At 43.4% G+C, this 19,962-nt stretch overlaps 1 protein-coding gene across 2 annotated transcripts in view; it reads left to right on the forward strand.

Moving 5' to 3' along the window:
- LOC111842407 (reticulon-4 receptor-like 1) overlaps positions 1–5,127 on the forward strand; it is an 87,639-nt gene extending 82,512 nt beyond the window's left edge. The window contains exons 1-3 of one of the 2 annotated variants that reach the window (XM_072702283.1): positions 52–786; positions 1,115–1,566; positions 2,646–5,127. In XM_072702283.1, coding sequence (XP_072558384.1) covers positions 582–786; positions 1,115–1,566; positions 2,646–3,509 — 1,521 coding nt within the window. In that variant the 5' untranslated portion in view covers positions 52–581 and the 3' untranslated portion in view covers positions 3,510–5,127. Of the gene's footprint in view, positions 1–51; positions 787–1,114; positions 1,567–2,645 lie in introns of those variants that run through there. The other variant, XM_023808980.2, reaches the window with a different exon arrangement.
- Positions 5,128–19,962: the final 14,835 nt, after the last annotated feature.

Raw genomic sequence — 19,962 nt, forward strand, 5'->3', positions numbered from 1 at the left:
AGTTCCATTAAAAGAATTATAATGATAACCTGTGTGCAATGGAATGCTGAGAGAGGCACAACCTTGTCTAGCCCCAGGATACAAGTCTGTCTTTCACTCTCAGTCATTTCTCAACATCTGCTCCTCTTTTCACTCTGACCTTGGGTTCATAGGCTCATTCCATTCTCTGCATTGCCTTCTTCTGCTCCCTGCCCTTGTTTATTGTGTAATTTCATCCCGAGTCCTAATTTCCCATGAGCACCAACAAGTTTTTTTTTTCCTGTCATTTATAAGCGGAGCAGGTGCCTCACTCGATAAACAGAACAAGAGTGCAGAGAGAGCAAGAAAGGAGGCAATTGCTCGGATGGCTTTATTTTGCTCTGTCTGCAATACATTATCTCCCAAAAAAAGGACAACTGCTCAACACACAAAGTAGAACAGAAAAACTGGCAGAGGGACAAACCTGTTTATCATCTCCAATTGCCTGAAGTGTCTGTGTTTTTTTTTTTTTTTTTTTTTTTAATCTTGCATCAGGTTCAGAAAGGGAAATTGAATGTTCATACACTGGGGTAACACGGCTCCCAAGGTTAGGGACACGCTTAATGGTTAATAGCAAGTTAAACGTGCAGCATCAGTCACAGGCTGTTAAACACAGTGGAGCATTGTGTCGGCAGGAACGCCTAATTCGTTTGGGTTTTATCTGCTTGGCACGTGCGTGTATAGCCCTTTGGGAGAGATTCAGTAAAGCGGCGCATGGCTTTCACTGTCACACAGGGTCAGGACTTCCTGGCGGAGAGGTGGCAGGTGGTAGGTAGGGCAGAGCCCATCATTTAAACTTGTTGTCAAGGGGCTCAGAAGTCAGCCATCCTCAGTCATGACTTATAAAGGAGTAAATGGTGATTCTCTCTGCGGTGGAAAATGCTTCCTCCTTCAGAATCTCAAAAGCAATACCATGACCCCGGGGTCAAAAGTGGTTTTCTAGGTGACTCAGCTTTGAAGTAAAAAAAAACTGAACATCTCTGTCACTTTCTCCTGCTTGTCCTTCTGCTCCCTGCTTCTTTACCTCTTTTCTCTTTGACGCACCTTTTTTCTTCACCCCTAACTGCATCTCCGCTCCCTCCATTCTTGCTCTCAGGCTGCAGGCTGGAATTCCTCTTGGTGCTGTGGGGTTTGGAGCTGTCCTGGTCATGTCCACACCACTGCGTCTGCTACACGACGCCCAGCACCGTCAGCTGCCAGGCGCACAACTTCCTGTCGGTCCCCGAGGGCATCCCGGCAGAGAGCGAGCGCATCTTCCTGCAGAACAACCGCATTGGCCAGCTGCTGCGCGGCCACTTCAGCCCGGCCGCCATCATGCTGTGGCTCTACTCCAATGACATCTCCTACATCGAACCCACCACCTTCCATGGCTTCTTCCGACTCGAAGAGCTGGATCTGGGGGACAACCGGCACCTGCGAGCCCTGGCACCCGACACCTTCCATGGATTGGGTCGACTTAATTCCCTGCACCTGTATCGCTGTGGCCTAAGCACCCTACCCAGTGGCATCTTCCAGGGTCTGCACAACCTGCAATTCCTCTACCTGCAGGTAGGGGCACTGCAGTCTATGTTAACCTTTAGCCTGCATTATCCTTGTAAAATCACAGTTCATGTGTTTGTACAGCTACAAACGAATAACATGTTGCTGCTCACTTTGGCTCCAGGACTTTTTTTCTTGTAGGCAGCTGTAGATATTGTGCTCCACTCTTGCTTGTGGGAGTTTTAATTACACAAAAATGTTCTGAGGGCAGAACCAAAAATGATTGGTTCGGAGTGACAACCAATCAGATTGTAGAGGAGGTGGGTCCAAGCAACCAGAGAAGGTGGGACCAAGACGTCTGATTCATAGGTCCTGCCTCCTGTAAAACTCCCATGAGCTCCACTCTTCCTTTAAAGTACTATTTAAAAAACTGAACTACAGAGAAATAAAATCAAGATTTTGCGCTTTAGCTAGGCCTGGGCTGGCCATCCGGCATACTGGGGATTTTCCCAGTAGGCTGATGGATTTGTGAGCTGGCACAATTAATTGTGGGGGGATTCCAAAGTGCAGGGCCGATTTTTAATCCCAGCCTAGCCCTGTCTTTTGCCCTAATTCTGTAATCATACATATTCCATTGCACTGAAGTCAGGACTTTGTATTGGCAATGGCAACATTCTGATGTTATTCACCACAAATCAAAACATATGCAAAAATTTTTCAATCATGTCCATTTCCCATCTAAATCAGAATGGTGCCGCGTGCCCATGGATAGTATAATGCAGATGGCCGCTCCCTATGGCAGAGAGAGCTTTTATTACACTGTGAAAATGCTGACCTAGTCAACAGCCGAACCTCATAGCTGGACTTTCCAACACATTAAGTGGGCAATAACATATTCCAATCATTTCTACCCAAATGTGCACAGGAAACTCAAACAGCTCACTTCTCAGCCAGCGTCTTCGTCCGGCGAGACCCAAATACCCAACATGGTCGTGTCTTATCTATTTATATAGTCAGCTATTTGACATCAGGAAACACTTTTCTTGGGAGTACAACAGCCATTTCACTCCAAAGCCTTTAGGAAAATATTTTTCTAAAAATCCATTAGGCATGATATAACAACCAGTTCCTATTGCTCCTGCCCCTAGGACAACCACCTCGACTTCCTGGAGGATGACCTGTTTGTGGACCTGCTGAACCTAAGCCACCTGTTCCTGCATGGAAACCGGCTGTGGAGCCTTCACCAGAACACATTCCGTGGGCTGGGCGCTTTGGATCGCCTGCTGCTGCACCACAACCGGCTGCAGTGGGTGGACCGGCTGGCCTTCCACGACCTGCGACGCCTCACCACACTCTACCTGTTCAACAACTCGCTGACACAGCTGCCCGCCGAGTGCCTGGCCCAGCTGCCCGCCCTCGAGTACCTGAGACTCAACGACAACCCCTGGGATTGTGGTTGCCGGGCACTGCCGCTCTGGGATTGGCTGCGCCGCTTCCGGGGTTCCACCTCTGAGGTGGGCTGTCATGAGCCACCAGGGTTGGCCGGCCGGGACCTCAAGAGACTGCGGCAGGAGGAACTGCCCAGCTGTGTGGCGTCCGAGTCTCGACACCAAAGCAGCGGGCACTTCCCGCACCTCCCTCCCCGGGACCAGCACCATCTCATCCCGCCTCCTTCACCGCTGCCCCGCCCACTACCCTCGGCCCGTCCCGGCCGTCCCAGGAACTGCACCCGGCAGCGAGGGCGGTGGGGCAAGGGCAAGGGCCTGAATGAGGCCCACATCTCCAGGGAGATGGACAAGGAGTACTCCTACCCCAACAAGCACGACCTCGACAATCCCGATGGCTCTGGGTCGCGACGGAAGCACAAGTGCGCCCCGCGGACCACGGTTGGACCTCCAAGCGGGGTCCAGCGGGCCACCAGCGGGGGAGCGGCAGCCTCCCGCTGCTCCTTACTGCTCCTCCTGGTTATGGTGGGCCTCCTGGAACCGCTGAGCGTGAATGTATTGCGCTGAGGCAGCAGGGGGCGCCGATAAGGGAAACACAGTGAAGCGGTGGCTTTGAGACTCCCGCACTGAAGGCGTGTGTCAGGACGAGTGCCAGACTCATGGAACTCAACATGAGCAGAGGGGGAGGATGCTGAAGGGAGCCAGAGACGAAGAACACAGGGGAAACATTCTGGTACTCTCATAGAGTCACTGCTGGTTTTACCCCATGTCTATCATCCTCTGTCTCCCTTTCTTTGGGTCTTCATTCCATTTCCATGTTTTATTTAGAGCAACAGCCACCCAGGCTGTGCAACAAAATAGGGAAACCGATTGGCTGAAATTACTCTTTGGTGTTTTTTTTTTGTTAGCTTATCGATTATTTTGTCACATAAAAGAGGGACGATAGGCAAACGAAATACAGACCGTGGCTGTGTGAGTCGAGTTTTACGTTAAGTGCATTATTTCTTGTTTCCAGTTAACAAGGCTTCGAAACTGGGAAAGTGCAGCCAGGAATAAAATATAGTAGATCCTTACCTAATAAGGCAATCCCAACAATATTAAACTCTGGTACCATGCGAATAAAATACTCCAACTCACTAATTCTAGCTGGTCTTAATCTGGCCATCAGACTTACTCTGATTTCCAGCTCAGCCATTGTTTGGTCAGGAACTTATTCCCTGGAATAAGGATACGTGGTCTACAACCATAGCTTAAAACAAAATGTCTTTCTTTGTCTTATTTAGTTTTTCTTCTGTGTTTCTGTTTCAATCTTCGTTATGTCACTACAAATAAGAAGCCAGTTATAATCAAGCTGCTATACTCTATACTGAAGCCAGGGAGAGACACTCCAGCCGCTGTCTGCTTCAGGTGTAACTCTTTCTCCAGGAGAATAAGGTGTTAAGTCGTCTCTTTTGTATGTATGTATCTTGTCCTGTTGGTTTGAGTGTTTGTTCACATCTCTGCTGAACATGACTCACTAGAGTTGAACAATAATTGCCCATCTATATGTTTTGGGAAGGGGGGGGGGGGTGGTTGATGAGTCAAATCAAGCATTCCTACTGACCTCCAACCTTCTGTCGGAGCATCCTGGACCCCTCCCCCTCATGCAGAGTAGATATTCCAGTTTCCAGAGGTTGGAGATGAATGAAAAAATGACACACGTCCATCCTTCCTTGCTCCAAGTGGATGGAATACTATAGTTTATTCATTAAAATGTGTTCGTTTTATGAAGGGAGAACTGACTGCCCCAGCATGGAGAGAAAATGACTGGGACTTCAGCGCTGTCTTGCCGGCTGCCCTGTCAGTGACCCAGGAGTAAGACTATTAATTAATTTCAAGTGGACACTTCTCACCCAATGGGTGAAGTCAATACAGACCGATGAGGCCACCAACACCACAGCCCTCCATCGATGGACTGTTAAGACTGAGCTGGTCCCGGACCCACGGACTTTGAGAACTTTGCTTCAGGATCCTTACGTGGAAAATGCTCACAACCATTTGTCACCACCGCGGTAATAATGACGTCATAGATGATAACAGGGTCTCCTCTTCCCCCACAATAGGGGGGCATGTGGTTGTTTTTTTCTTTATTTTTCTTTGTAAGCGCATCCTAGTGCCATTTCGGATCAGTGGTGCACCCCTTCTCCCCCCCTCCCCTCCCCCACCACTTGCCGTGTCCCCCCCCCCCCTCCCCGCCCCACTCTGCTACTTTGTGACTCAGTTTTTCTGTTTATCATCATTCAACGGGAACAACGTGAAAGCGGTTCAAAGCGCCTATTAAAAGAGAGCTATCTTGGTATGTCAGTGACTGCCTGTGTGGGCATTTTCTTCTGCTTCCGCAGATGGGTTGGTGTTAAACATGGGTATGTACAGCACTGCGCAAAAGTCTCATGCAGTCAGAGAAAATGATGTTTAAATGATATTCATATTGGTGTAAAACTACGATATTATGTTTGTCTGCTAAAGTCACCCCAGTGTTTGCAACAAGCACCCAGTACACCCATGTATGTTTGTGACTCAAACACTCGCACTCTTTGTATGGCTAATCAACACCTAATTGACATTTTAAAGCTACTTAAATTGTAACACTTTATTTGACAGGGCCACAAATACTTAGTAATAACTCAGTTACTACTGAAGCACAAATCATGAATAAATACAGTTGCTACTTGAGATAAAAGATGCGTCACGATTTATTAATGATGAACAAATATGTGCATTCAATAGTTCCTTCAGTAGTTCACAAAGGTTTATAAAATTAACACATACAGTATCAAATATAATAACTTCTTGAGATAAAATGTGAGATCAGTATGTAATCAAGACTTCATCTGTGGTTAATTAATACATAAGTAATAGTATAATACCCGTCAAGTAAAGTGCTACCACTTAAGTTAATTAATCAAGTGAGCTGGTGATGAAATTTAACAAAGTCGTGGAATGGCTGAAGTGCCCCTAAAGGAAGGTTTGGGAAATGAAGCGGTGTTCATCTACCCATCCAACTAGTCATCCATAACTTTTAGGCAAACTGAAGCAATTCCTGTTAGTTTTTATTGTGTTACACTTAATTTGCACAAGTTCTAATGTTAAACTGTGTTTTGTTTTTGCGCAAATAAATACTTGCTACCCACATGAACAGCTTTAAACAAGGGCATAGAATTCGACATGGTCAATAGGGAGCCACCTATCACCCCTATCGCTATAAGTCCTTATCAATATTGTGGGAGTGCTGTGTATGTTTAGGGGAGCAGGGCTAAGTTGGACCCTACAAATGTTGAAATTAAACCTACATCCATGGCTTTAAACATTTTCTTTGACTGCCTAAGACTTTAACACAGTACCATCTATATGCACAAACAGAGTAATTCGACATTCATCAAGCATACATGTGCACACTAATCAGGCATGATACGCATCTACCTAAAGACACACTGATATATAGACGGGCAGCCTGTCCCATTCACTCCAGCCACACTCACATACACAGCAATGCCGTACAGCAGGGCTTCCCAGTCTGGTCCTCGGGGATGCACAGACAGGGAGCTGGGAGGGAGCAAAAATGTGGACTGTCTGGCAGGGACCAAAAATGTGGACTGTCTGGCAGGGACCAAAAATGTAGACTGTCTGGCAGGGACCAAAAATGTGGACTGTCTGTGTACTCTCAGAAAAAACTGTACCTTTTGTACCTTTGCTTGTCACTGGGGCTGTACCCTTGTAATTGTACCTTTGAAAGTACAGAAATGGACTCTGAGGAACATCCCAAAGGTACAAAGAGCATCGATGCACCATCAATGGTACAGAAATGTTCCTCAGAGTCCATTTCTGTACCGTAAAAGGTACAATTACCTACAGCTAAGGGTACATTGGCAGACCCTTGAAGGTACAGCCTCACAGCAAAGGTACAAATTTTTACCCTTTTTTCTGAGAGTGTGGGTTGGGCAAAACTTCCATACAGAATCTAAAAAGCAGCGTCTGTCGGAGAGTAGCTGCTTATGAGAGCATCACAAAGTCTGTAAGTTCTAGTAACACATTATTAAAGCGGCTTTGGAAAGTAAATTATATTCCATTTATCCCTGAACAGAATTGATTTACAGGCGAGATTGCAATTTATTTTGTTATTTGGTTCAACAAAGTGGGCATCGGGGAGGGTTTTTTTTATTATGAATTAACTGAGGATGAGAAGAGAATTTCATTTCATTTGAAGGACAGCATTGGCAATATGTTCCAAAATTCCTCTTCATGAATAAATCACAAAATCAGACCCCACAAAGGAACATGTGAAAATCCAGGAGACTGACAGGCACAAAAACAGGTAGTCGAGTTACGAGTCTGAAATTTTGGTTCAGCCCCCCTCTCCCTGTGCCTTGGTTGGGTAAATTTACTAGGAGGGGCTAAATATACCTACAGTAGGATGGCTGGACCACCCACAGAATTTATTCCTGGCTGCAGGTCTGAAAATCTGGGTTCACATCACTGAGGTATGCCAAGCTATAAAATCAGAAGCAGTATAAATATCGAAGCTTTAGTGCTTTTAGCATCATCTTGATGTTTAAATCTTTGTTCAGTTTTAAATGAAACATGCATTGTGTTTATTTGGTTCTGAAAATATCAGATTCTGCAGTCGTTGTTGGTTCATCCATTGAGAAACAGGCTGGATTTCCACTGTGATGCAATCAGCCGACTGCAATGATATGCTGTGGGGAATAAAAACGCATGAACAAAGTAGGAACCAGCAGGACACACACAGCCCAACCCAAAACAGCATAAGCAAATGTACAATGGAAGAGCCTTAAAAAGACTGGATAAGGAATGAAAAAAAACATATTAGGGCCATGGAGTGTTGGAACTGACCAGGGGCCTTCTTCCAACAAGCTTGCAACATTTTCAGATATTCTATAGCAGTGTTTCCCAATCCGGTCCTCTGGGACCCACAGACAGTCCACAAAAATGTGGACTGTCTGGCAGGGAGTGCGGAAGGAGCAAAAACATGGGCCGACTGTGAGTCCCCAAGGACCGGACTGGGAAATGCTATATTTGTCTATAGCATTACCAGCCAGCAAAAAAACATCCTGAAGACGTCTACAGGGTCAGCACAGCCACAAATGTAACCCCAAGTGCCTGTGAGCCCCTGTATGAGTAAACTGCATCTCAGTGTCACCCTGCCCATACTCAGCAGCCATGACTCTCCTTCCTGCTTTCACACTACCAGCATCTCTATTACCATACAGGTACCGCTGCTCCCAGAGAATCGGCCTTCACGCTGGCCAGACACCTACCACCCTTCACAGGACAAATGGAGAGAAGTTTATTTATACCAGTAATTTTTACTACATCCCCAAGTGCAATACCATGGATTATTTTGCTGGAACAGGTAAGGATCTCTCAAGGCTACAGAATCTCCTGTATTTCAATGGAAAATCTTCGACCTACAAGCCCTCATCCACGGCAGCAAGGAAAATTAGCCGCCCGCTTTAACAACATGCCACGCTGATCGTAATCTTCCGTGGCGTTAGGTTAATGGCTTACATTGGTCACAGAGCCCTGTGACTCACCAGGGGGATCCAGGATGGATGTCCACAGACCTGCCAGGGGGCAGGTGGACGAAACGAGGGGGAGGTACAGCGAAGGCTGGTAAACAGAGAAATGAGAGGAAGGGAGGGAGGGAGAATATGAGGACTAGGAGACAGAAATGAGAACAGTGCAAACAAAAATAACAAGGAGACAACAAAACACAGCACACATAAATACACCCAGAGAGCGGGGGTGGGCACCTTATTCCCTCCCAACGCAATATGCCGTTTTAACGTTTGTTTGTGTTTGGTTTCCTGTTTTCATACATCCCTCATAATTACCTTTCACGTTTGCACAGCTCTATTCATTTGCTAAGTAGAGGTTCTGCCAAAACAAACGACTTTGTCACACCAGTGTCGCTGTTTGAACTGAGCATGAATGTGGGCATATGATTAAAGAATAGGCCATCTGTAATAGGAGCTGTATTATATCAAGCTAAGGTGTGAGAGAATGGAATACTGTAACAGAGATACAAATGATTGAATTAGGCCTTAGTTTGCAAGAGGTTGTATTCCTCTACAAAACATAAGAGGGTCATCCACAGACTACATCCGGAAGAACCAATGATTGCTCATAGCACACGGTCTGGTGTGTCGACATTTCCTGCATGACTCTTTAATTAGGTGTCCTGTCTTCGTTTTGTAGCTTTAATTAAAAGCCAGCATTTGGAAAATTAAAGAGTGTGAGAGAATGATGTTTGCAATGCAAGGGGGAAACTCATGGTAATTAACATCACTGCATCAGCTGCAATCAACCCCCCAATTTAACCCCCCACGCTTTGTCTCCAACTCCCTGATCAATCATAGATCCCATGCATGCAGGATTCCTTACTCTCGATAATTTTGCATATGCATACAAAAGGATGCAAACGGACCCCCAGGGCATCCATTTCATTCACTCCACTTCACCTTGACTGCCAACACAAACATCTGGCTACAGACTAATCGTGAATGCAAACAGCACACCCCCTACAGGGCTGGAGGTCAAATAGCGTCAAGGCTGAAAATGAGAAGAAAACAAATTTTAAAGTTATTTATCTGCAGATTCATATCAGAAAACAAAATGCAAAATGTCCCTAGCAAGATGTTTATCCTGAAAATAACACAAAAGCCAAACCCAAACTGTTTTCTAAAACTAAAACTTGTTCTACTCAATGGTTCACCTGATCACAGTGAAGCAAAACTGTAACATACAGCTGCGTACAGTTTGCCCGGAGAAGAGTTTATTACTGCATCTACAACATGACAGAGACCTGATTATTGACCCAAGATGCAGGAGCACAGAGGAGCAGTCTACTTTGTGCCCTCCAGCTGATCAATGGTTGCAATTAACAGCAAGGATCACACGCAGTGAAAAGCAATATGGACAGACAGAGCACATAACCTATAATGCACCTGAGACACTTTGGAAAAAAGGGCTGGCACAGTGGTTTTTCTTCATGATTAATCACGCCTGTCTCTTTTTGATTGGTTAATTTTGAAGTGAGTATGAGGCAGAAGGCCACACTCACTGTTCCCTGAATGCTAACAGGATAGCAACAGCCTGCCTTTTTCTTCACTGTGGGTCTTTGCTGTGGCTGTATTCTTGAACTCCACACACTCTGTTTCATTAAGGGTTAACCTCATCCCAGAGGCTTTTCTAACCTGTCACCATGCAGTCACACTGCCCTCCGTTATCGGAATACATAGAATGCTGATGAAGGAGAGCATTTTAAATGCTCTGGGCCAGGAGGGGAACAGAGGCTAGTCTGTTAAGTCACAGAAAAATTGTCCAAATCGTCTTATCGTTTAACTGTGCGTACAGAAAGGATTGAATCATTTGATAAACGTTCTGTGAAAATATGTGAAAATGCATTTATTGGAAATGTTCTTCCTGAGGATTCTCTGAGTCTTTTTTTTACTTGTGGTTGTTCTCTCAGTCTCTGCCTTATTCTCTATTATCTTATTCTCCCTGTCTCACTATAGATATTTTTACTGTAGCTGTTTATCTGAATGATGCTCCCTCATGCTCCTACTTTTGATTCAGCTGTGGTGAAAGCATAACGGCTGGCTCACACACACACACACACACACACACACACACACACACACACACAATTTGCCCTTAGACAAGCTAATATCTCAAACTATGAATAGACAAACACATGCACACACCATCCATTCCATACACCCATTTTCTGAAACCATTTGACCTATTGAGGTTCGCGGGGATTTCGGAGCCTGTCCCAGAGGCTACAGGAGCGAGGCAGGGAGAACCAGAATGGGGTGCCAACCCATCACAGGGCACACTCACACACCAGTCACTCACACAGGCACACCTATGGAAAATTTAGTAACACCAGTTAACCTCAGCATGTTGTTGGACTGTGGGGGGAAACTTGAGAACCTACAGGAGAACCACTATGCCTTTACCTAATAGGTAAAACAGGGACCGATGTACCATACGATTTGACATTAGATCTTTGCCTTCTCTCTCTCTTACACACACATACTGTACACACACACACACACACACACACTGAGGCCCAATTCAAAGTTACTATTTCAGGGTCTTCGCAAAAATAGCAGAAAAGCAAGCTTTATACCTCTGGGCTGTATAGGAGGGAATTTGAAGTTTTCAAAATTCGGATATATTTTCCTCCTTGTTACAAAGAGGTATTTGCCGGTTGTGTATGTGTGCAAAAAGAGGTATAACAACTTTTAAAAAAACCCTGATATTTTGGTTACATCTCTTTAAAACGTGACATGCTCCAGAAATGTTGGAAGTGAAAATACTTAAAAAAAAAAACATATCGGTTCTCATCCGAGGCATAGTGTTGTGGGGTAATTATGTTTTAGAAGGAGCCCCTGTGCAAACAACTGCTATCTGATGTGTATGTAGCTTAACAAACTGAACATTGTGTTACCAAGGTAAAGGTTGTGGGTTCAAATCCCAGGAAGCCTCATAAAATGCAACCTTTCCATCTAATGTGAGTTTCTTTGAAAGAAAAAGGGCCAGATACAGTGCATGTGTTCTTGCGTGGAGAGCCTTATCCAGGCAGACACATCTGAAGATGGTGTCACCAAAAAGACACACTGGCTGCTAATCTGAACATGGGCTTATGGCAAAGACCACCCTTATATCAGTAAACGAAATGAGGAGGCGGGTGGTGGTCATGTGAATTGTTCATGTTAAGCATCATAGTGAGTCATAGAAACCCAAACTGAGCCATAAAGAGGATGAGATTTGATAAAATCATAGCACCCTCTTCAAGTTCAATTAAATAATGAGCTTTAAACACAATATTGGCATGCTCGATGTGAAAGTAGAACGCTACTACTTTGTAGATATGTCAGGGTCAGCCCCTGCTGGTGTTCCTACCGTGTCCCTTCCCCGTTTGACCAGCAGGCATTGCTGGTCATCCTGTTCTTCATGTTAGTCTTTGTTCTTCCTTGTTACCTGTCTGGTCATGTGGCTGTATGTGTTGAGCATGTGGTTGTCTGTGTAGCCTTCTGTCCTGTGTTTGAATCCCGCCTTCTCTGTTTTTGTATTTTGCTCCCTAGTGTTTCATTTGAGTTTCTTTAGTTCTTGTGTCTGATTTTGTAGTTGGTTTTGGTTTTGTTCCTTGTGCCCCTGCTTGTGTCTTTACCTGTTTAATTCCCTAGTGTTGGTTTATGTTTCCTTGGTTAGTTCTTAGTTTCCCTGTTTTTAGTTCCTTTGAGTTTATTAGTTTCACCTGTACCCTGTTTCCCTGGTCTTTGTTAATTAGTCTCACCTGTCCTGTGTTAGTCTCGTTACCCCTTTAGTATTTTAGTTCCTGCTTCTGTTTAGTTCCTCAGTGGTTCATTGTGTTGTTGTTCTTCAATGGATGTTTGATGGTTTTGATATTTTCAGTGTTCAACGTGTATTTGGTTTTTGTTATTTAGTCTTGTTTAATCCCCTTCCGTTTTTGACCCCTCGTGGTCCTTTTTCGTTTGTTGTGTTTTGTTTAAATAAACCACATCTGTCTCGGAGCCGCCAGTGGGTCATCCACCCTTTTGGTGCCCGATGTCACGTTCTCGCACCCGAGCCGCCCGTATCCATGACAAGATAGGTGGTTATTTTACCAAATCACCTAATGATCAGAGTTGGGTAATTCAGGTCCAGAAAGTAAAAGTCTAGACTTGAATTTTGCTTCAACCAACCAGTTGAATACTGTTACTCTTTAAGCTCTTTTATTCACTGGTTGGTTGAAACATAATCTTGGTCTGGACTTTTGCTCTCTGGGCCTGAATTACCCAACTCTGCTTATGATTGTCCTGCACTGGTTAAGGCAGATGCTCCCAGATACGGAAGTGCACCACAGATATGGAAGTGCACCCCATATTTAGCACAGTTTGAAAACTGTGAGGCACTGTTAACTTCCAGAACCATGTGGCAGACTGGTTCCCTGGCTCTAGTCCAGTTAAGTCCACCTGTTTATGGCTTGTGCGAATTTCTGAGATGCCCTGGAAGCGGCAGTCGACAACATGCACACACACAGCTCAGAAATCCACAGCACTATAAGCCTAGCAAATCCTCGAACAAACAAGACAAAGCCACTTGCCCCATAATTCTGCAACAGCTCTGATACTCTACAAGGGCAACAGCCACCTTCTTCTGGCATGTGGCCAGCGCAGGAACACCAGAGGCTAAATCACACATTGCAGACGAAGAAAGTTTGTCAGAACCTTCACTGTGTCCCCCATCTCTGGCATGTAGCCCTGTCACAGACGGAATGCATGAGTCACGTCGCTACTGCTATCCATTTATCACCAAATTTCACAGCGACTTTTCAGTTACTCGGAGAAGGCTGCAGGTGGTGGCTATGTCCAAAGAGCATGCGTGTCTTATCATGACAATGTCTACATTAAAGTAGGCAGCATGTATATTGAAAAACACAAACAAACTGATCTATCAATAGATAAGTGAAAATTCATGAAAATTAGGTTCATATAGAGCAGAAATTCATGCGCATAATACAAAAAGAACATGCCACTTGTGAAATATTTTTGCCTGATTTTGTATGCATCTATGAATATGTGTTTATGAGGAAAACCTATAATATGAATTTGCTGTAAATTATTCAAAGACAAACCAAATTTCATACTTTTGCAATCAATCCTATTGTAGAAACACACATATCTGCCTCTATGGTGTGTGCATGTGTGTGTGTGTGTGTGTGTGTGTGTGTGTGTGTCTGTGTGTGTGTGTGCATTAGCATGTCACAACACAGCACTTCATAGAGGATCCTGATAAAGAGATACGCTTTCAAGACATTTCACTCTGTTCTACTTGGAGACACTTTGCAATGAGGTTCCTAGCAGCTTCTGTCTTCTCCAGCTGCATGTGATGAAAGAAACACATCATTGCTATTGTTACAGGTCCTTTGCGAGGCAGCCCTAAATCCCCAGTCTCAAAATGTGTAGTTCTGTAAGTATTCAGTTACTGCCATTTATAATACGTGTTACCTGTTGTTTTATTTCTGGAAACATGTCATGTGGCTTTCTCAATTAAACCTTTGTTTGTTTAAAATCAAAGGCTGAATATTTATGTCAGACATCTTCTTATTGTACATCCCCATTTTGTTATGCACCAAAATGATCCACCCTAAGTTAACAAAACTGGTCTTCCTGTGTTGAAGACAGTTGCATGTTGCCTGTGTTTTTCTTCAGCAGACACAACAGTCCATATGTAGCCGAGGGTATGAATCCCAAGTCGAATTAGTGAATGACATATGCTGAATACCTTCATTAAACATCCATCCCTTGTCCAGCTTATACTACATGGGGTCAAAAGAGACCCGGAGAATATGCCGGCAACACAGGAAGCAGAGCAGCTTATACTCCATGTAAGATACACACACTACAGCTAATTTAGAGACACCAATTAGCCTAACTGCAAGTCTTTGGACTGTAGCAGGAAAGCAGAGCAGCCAGTGGAAACCTGCATGACTTGAGGAGAATATGTGAACCTCTCACAAACAGTGAAGGGCTGGGATTCAAACCCCCTCTCACCCTGGGGATATGAAACCACAGTGTGAACCCCCAAGCCACTGTGCTGCCTAATTAAACATTTAGCTGCAAAAATAAATAAATAAATAAAAATCAAGGACATGGAATAAATGCCAAACTTTATTTTGATTAAATGAATGGGCGAACAAAAAAAAAAAACAGCCCGTAAGCAAATAAATATTTTGAATAGCAGCGCAGTTGAGCTGTTTTTCTTCCACAGGCTATGTAAGCCTCAGTCCCCATGGAGGGGGGTGACGATTTAGCCCGGCGTGTGCGAAAGCTACGAGGCAGGTTCCTCCAGCTGAGGGTGGGCGATTAATTACAGTAACGGTAAAATGTGCCACGTTATTAGCCTGCCACGCTGGCAGACAGGGCACAAAACTGGGTTTCAGAGCCGTTGAGTGCTGTGTGAATGGAAGTTATGGACTAATTCAGCTCCATGAGTTTGTTATTGTTTTTAATTAATGTTCTAATGACTGCCATCTACATTCCTTTGGCATAGTTTACCCACAAGTCTTTCCTTGCGTGAACCCGAAGTATTGTATCTTGTCATGCCAGGAAAGCGCATTGAAACTGAAAATTAATAATGAGAGATAATTAAATATTGAATCCAAAGCAGAATCTCATGCAGTAATGAGAGATCCTTAAGCATCAGATGGAAAATAAATGATATAAACCGTAACTTCTCTCAGTTTCTGGCAGAGGTCAGTAGTGGAGCAGTACACCTTACAGCCTGTTTCCCCATCTCCTTCCCTGTGGCTCAAGCGCCTAGATGTAGCTGTGGGGTGGCATCAATGCCCCCACTGCCAACAAAAATAGCACATGGAAACTGCCAAACTGGTGCTGGCTTCAGCTGATTTTACAAAAGAAGCTCTAAAGGTAGAACACTCAGGGGGCAGAGGGTAAGTCTCTCAGCAACCCCTCCGGCGCAGGCGATTCACCACAGAGCCTTTCTCTGAGCTGCCAGAAATAGCAACACAAAGGGTGAGAAAAGATGGGCCCCTCAACTAGTCTTTAAGTGACTTTTCTACAGTATTCAGTGTTATTTAATTATCCGTTCCGTAGTTCTTTCTACACTGATTCGTAATGCATTATAATGCATTCATAAAGCATTATACGCACAGCTATTAATATTTATCAAATGGTATAACACATTATAGCCATGTTTATTATGCATTACGACTGCCTTATGAAGCTCTCATGTATAATGCTCTATAGATACCTTTATAATGCTTTATAATGGTAGGTAAAAGCATTAAGGATGCTTGCATAATGCATAGTAGACATAACTATAATGTATTGAGCCCTTTAATACATATTTATAGCTATGTTTATAATGCTTTATGAATTCATTATAATCTGTTGCGAATGTGTTTATAAATGACTAAATATATGGCTTAAGTAAAGTGTTACCATTAGTTCTGACATTCTTATAGAGAACAATTTAAAATGGCGCCTCTATAGCCATTCATATGGTAATCTTAGTCCAAGGATACAGTATCAACAGTATTGCATGCTAGGATCAGAACCTGCAGCCTTTTACTAAAAGGCCCAGTTCCATAACCACCATCTACTGCCAAAGGGGCCATTAAACATGGCGAAGAAGTGACTGCACATTACAGTCACATAGTTTGACGTGCCGGGTGGAGGCAGTCTGTTCACTTCAGGTTCTTCTTGACTCAAACCCCCCTTTGTATCATGTATATAAATATCAATGAGCACAGACTCCAGGGGCCTGTTTCACGAAGCTGGATTTATTGCTTGTCAGATTTAAGGTAGCCTTGGCTAAATGAAAGCTGACGAAGAAAAAGGCTATTTAGCCCAGACTGCCTTAAATCCGATAAGTTATCCAGCTAAGTAAGAAATCCTGCTTCGTGAAACAGGTCTCAGCTTTCTGTGCTAATTGATATCTTATTGAATAGGTAATGTTATTGATTATTTTGTCTTTTGGGACAATAAAAATGAATGGAAAAGAACATGAGTTGCAGGAGGGTCTGTCTGGGTGATCTTGCATTACTGTGGTAGATGCTCATCATTTCCTGTGCCTGCAGATGCCTTATTTAAGCACTGATAACACGTTACTTAAACCTGTCATCTATAATGCACTATGCATGCCTTCATAATGCATTATAATGGTCAGTATAAGCATTAAGGATGCTTTGTTCTGCACTATGAAGGTATCTATAGTGCACTATAGATGAGAGCTTCATAAAGCATTCATAATGCATAATACACATGGCTATAATGTGTTATGCCTTTTTATAAATATGTATAGCCATGTTTATAATGCTTCATGGATGCATTATAATGTGTTGTGAATGTAATAATATATTTCTATAGACATTCAGAGAAAGTGTTTCCGAAGCACTGTTTGTGTTTCTTAAATTGGTGGTGACCATATTTTATGCTTCTGTGTTTTCCATCCTGCGCCTCTGTTACACTCTGGAGGCCCAAACACGTGATCGCCCTAATTCAGCATCCAGGGACACTCACAGGTTGTGAAAATGCATCTCAGCCAGCCTCCATTAAGGAATTGTGAGTGAAGTGCACTTTTCACCATTACCTTCTCTCCAGGAGGTGATGGTACAGCAGAGTCCAATGTGACTGAAGAAGTAACCTGCATCCCAAACTCGCTGTTGTACCTTTGAGGGAAGTTACCTAACCTCTAAAATGTTCAGCAGTACTACCACAAAATTGCTTTGGAAAAAGATAAAGGCATTTAACGCATAAAGACAAAATAAATGATAATGTTATCTTTGGGCAAAGTGCAGTTTACCAATGGAAAGGGTTTCAGATTGGCCATGAACGCAATGGCCCCTAACAACAGGGTTTCAGAAGAGTGGGACAGGAGACAGACCTGAGTCGAAATTCTTTATTACACCTTGCAGCCTCACAGTCTGAGGTGGAATTTGCCAAGTCGACAGATTAAAGAGATGGATTTGGAACAGAGTCATTAGTCTGCAGAAGCTGGTGTCCGTAGATACCTTCAGCTCACTTTAGAGAGAATGTGTTCTCTGCGTCTCTGGAAGAAGCTCACTTTTCATCTAAGATAAGTCCCCTCTACCCTAAATTGAAGGCTATGTTTTCTAAGAATAAAAAATTAGTGTAGGGGGAGGTAGTGGTGACAAGCCATTTCTCTCTGTTATTGCCTGTCAGTTTGTGGTTTTATATATTTTTCAATTACTGTGTATTTGTGTAGCAAATGCCCTTAGGCAGGATTGCTTATAAACTTCATTGTATTCTGACTTATTTATATTGTTTTTGTGTAAAAGTAATGTTAAATTTAAGGTAAAGTTTTACCCAAGACCACAAATCTCACAGCTGGGGTCACATGGTATGTTTAAAACACTGTCCTGTTTAAGCCGAGCCCCCATCCCTAGAGGCCAGACGCTAGAGTACTACCTACTGAGCCGCTGTGCCAGCCATCCATCAAAATTAATTTTTAATATAGAATTTTCATATACAAGATGTTGCAGAGCGCCTCCAAGGATTGTGACATTAATATGGTGGAGGGGTTTGCATGCTTAATCCAGTGAGCAATATTGTCTGGAGCTTGATATCCTACTAGGGCCTCCCTTGGTGAGAAGGTTTGTGGGAATAGGCCAGATAAATTACAGAATTCAACAAAGGACAAAGACGAGCAGCCTGCCTGGCAAAAAGCTACCAGGACCCACCCTCCTCAGGCTGGTGTTCGTTGGCGAGTCTGCAGAGGTCAGACCATCCAATTAACCCAAGCGGACTCAGCTGCATGTGGTTATGTGAGCCAGATCAGCCCAGAAAAAAAGCTAAAGTAAAACTGTGAAGCTTACAGTTAAACCTTAGTTATTCATAGTTCTACTACAAAGATTACAGTTTGACCATGAACGTGAACTGAACAAACGATGAACATGGTATAGTTGAACTGTGAAGGTCAGTTTTGACAGGTTTTTTTTTGTCATCTTAGTGACGTTTACAGTTCAACTACAAATATTTAAAGAAAAAGTTAAACTGTGAAGTTAGGGTTTGATATGTCATGATATTTACAGCCAACTATGAAAATGTCTATGTACTTTTCACCATAAAAGATTTGATGGTAATATTGTCCAGTCAGATTTGAGTCATGCTACAGGAGGGTCTAATGAACAGGGCTAGTAACTTCATTGTTACAGAAACTGTCAAGTTTATAGTGAATCTAAGCATAAAGTTCACATCAGAACCATGAACCGCAATACTGTGAAGTTAACAGTTCAACTGTAAAGTAGTTTACAACAGAACCCCAAACTGCCTGTAGCTTAACTTAGAACCGGTAAACTTCACAGTCAGAAAGTTTACAGTTTGACTATAGATTTCACAGCAAAACCATGAAATATGTGCCAATTCACTGTAAAAACTCATAGTCAAACTATAAAATAATTCATGGTCAAACTGTGAAAGTGTTAAACAAGTTTACAGTCTTACTGTGAAGTTTCACTGCATTTTTTTACTGGGAGACCACTGGGATAGCAGATCTGTGAACAGTGAACATTAACTTCCTGGCGAGGATGCAACTGAGGCAGGGCAGGAAAAAGGCCTCAGCTAGATATAATGAGTCTAACTTCCAATCACTGTATTAACACTGGAGCAAAACATCCTGCTCAGAAGTGATGATCCCATTAGTCTGGGGATACTCACAAGTCCTCTTAAATGACATTGCAACTTCCATTGTTCACTTTGTCACCCACTTTGATTTTCTCACATTTTCTTTTCGCAGGTCCCTCTTGGATCACTTCTTTGTATTAGTCACAGTTCCTCTGGTTCTCTGTCAAAGAGGAGCAACATCTGTAATCATTTTCGGATGTTTTCATTGAAGGCAATGGGAATGCTCTCCAGATCATTTCTTGCAAGACAAATTACTTTATTGACCGTTTTCAGCTTCAGCTGGAGCTTGAATATAAGTAGCTCATAATCTATTTTATAATCTGTGTCTTCGCTGTTTGAATTGAACTCTTCCATGGTTTGCCATTGAGAATGTAATCTATTTGATTTCTGTGAACCTCATCTGGTGACATCCAGATGTAACCATGACACTTTGGCTGCTTGAAGAATCTACTGGCAAAGAGGTCACTGCACTTGTAGAAGCTGATTAGTTCAGATTCATTTTTGATTCCAGCTCTGCATGATCCAACTGTATTTCACACTTTGTCATTTCTGACATTGCAGTCACCACTGAACAGGAATATATACTATTTATATATCCTGTCTGTTTCAACCTGAATTTGGCATATCAACCCCAATTCCAATGAAGTTGGGACGTAGGGTAAATTGTAAATAACAACAGAATGTCATGACCTGCCCGTACGATCCTCGTGTGTGCCACACCTCCTCATTACCTACTCATGCTACCCCGATTGTGATCACCTGTTGCATGTTATTTTCTGCTT

This window comes from Paramormyrops kingsleyae, chromosome 18 (assembly GCF_048594095.1).
Source record: "Paramormyrops kingsleyae isolate MSU_618 chromosome 18, PKINGS_0.4, whole genome shotgun sequence".
Taxonomy (NCBI): Eukaryota; Metazoa; Chordata; class Actinopteri; order Osteoglossiformes; family Mormyridae; genus Paramormyrops; species Paramormyrops kingsleyae.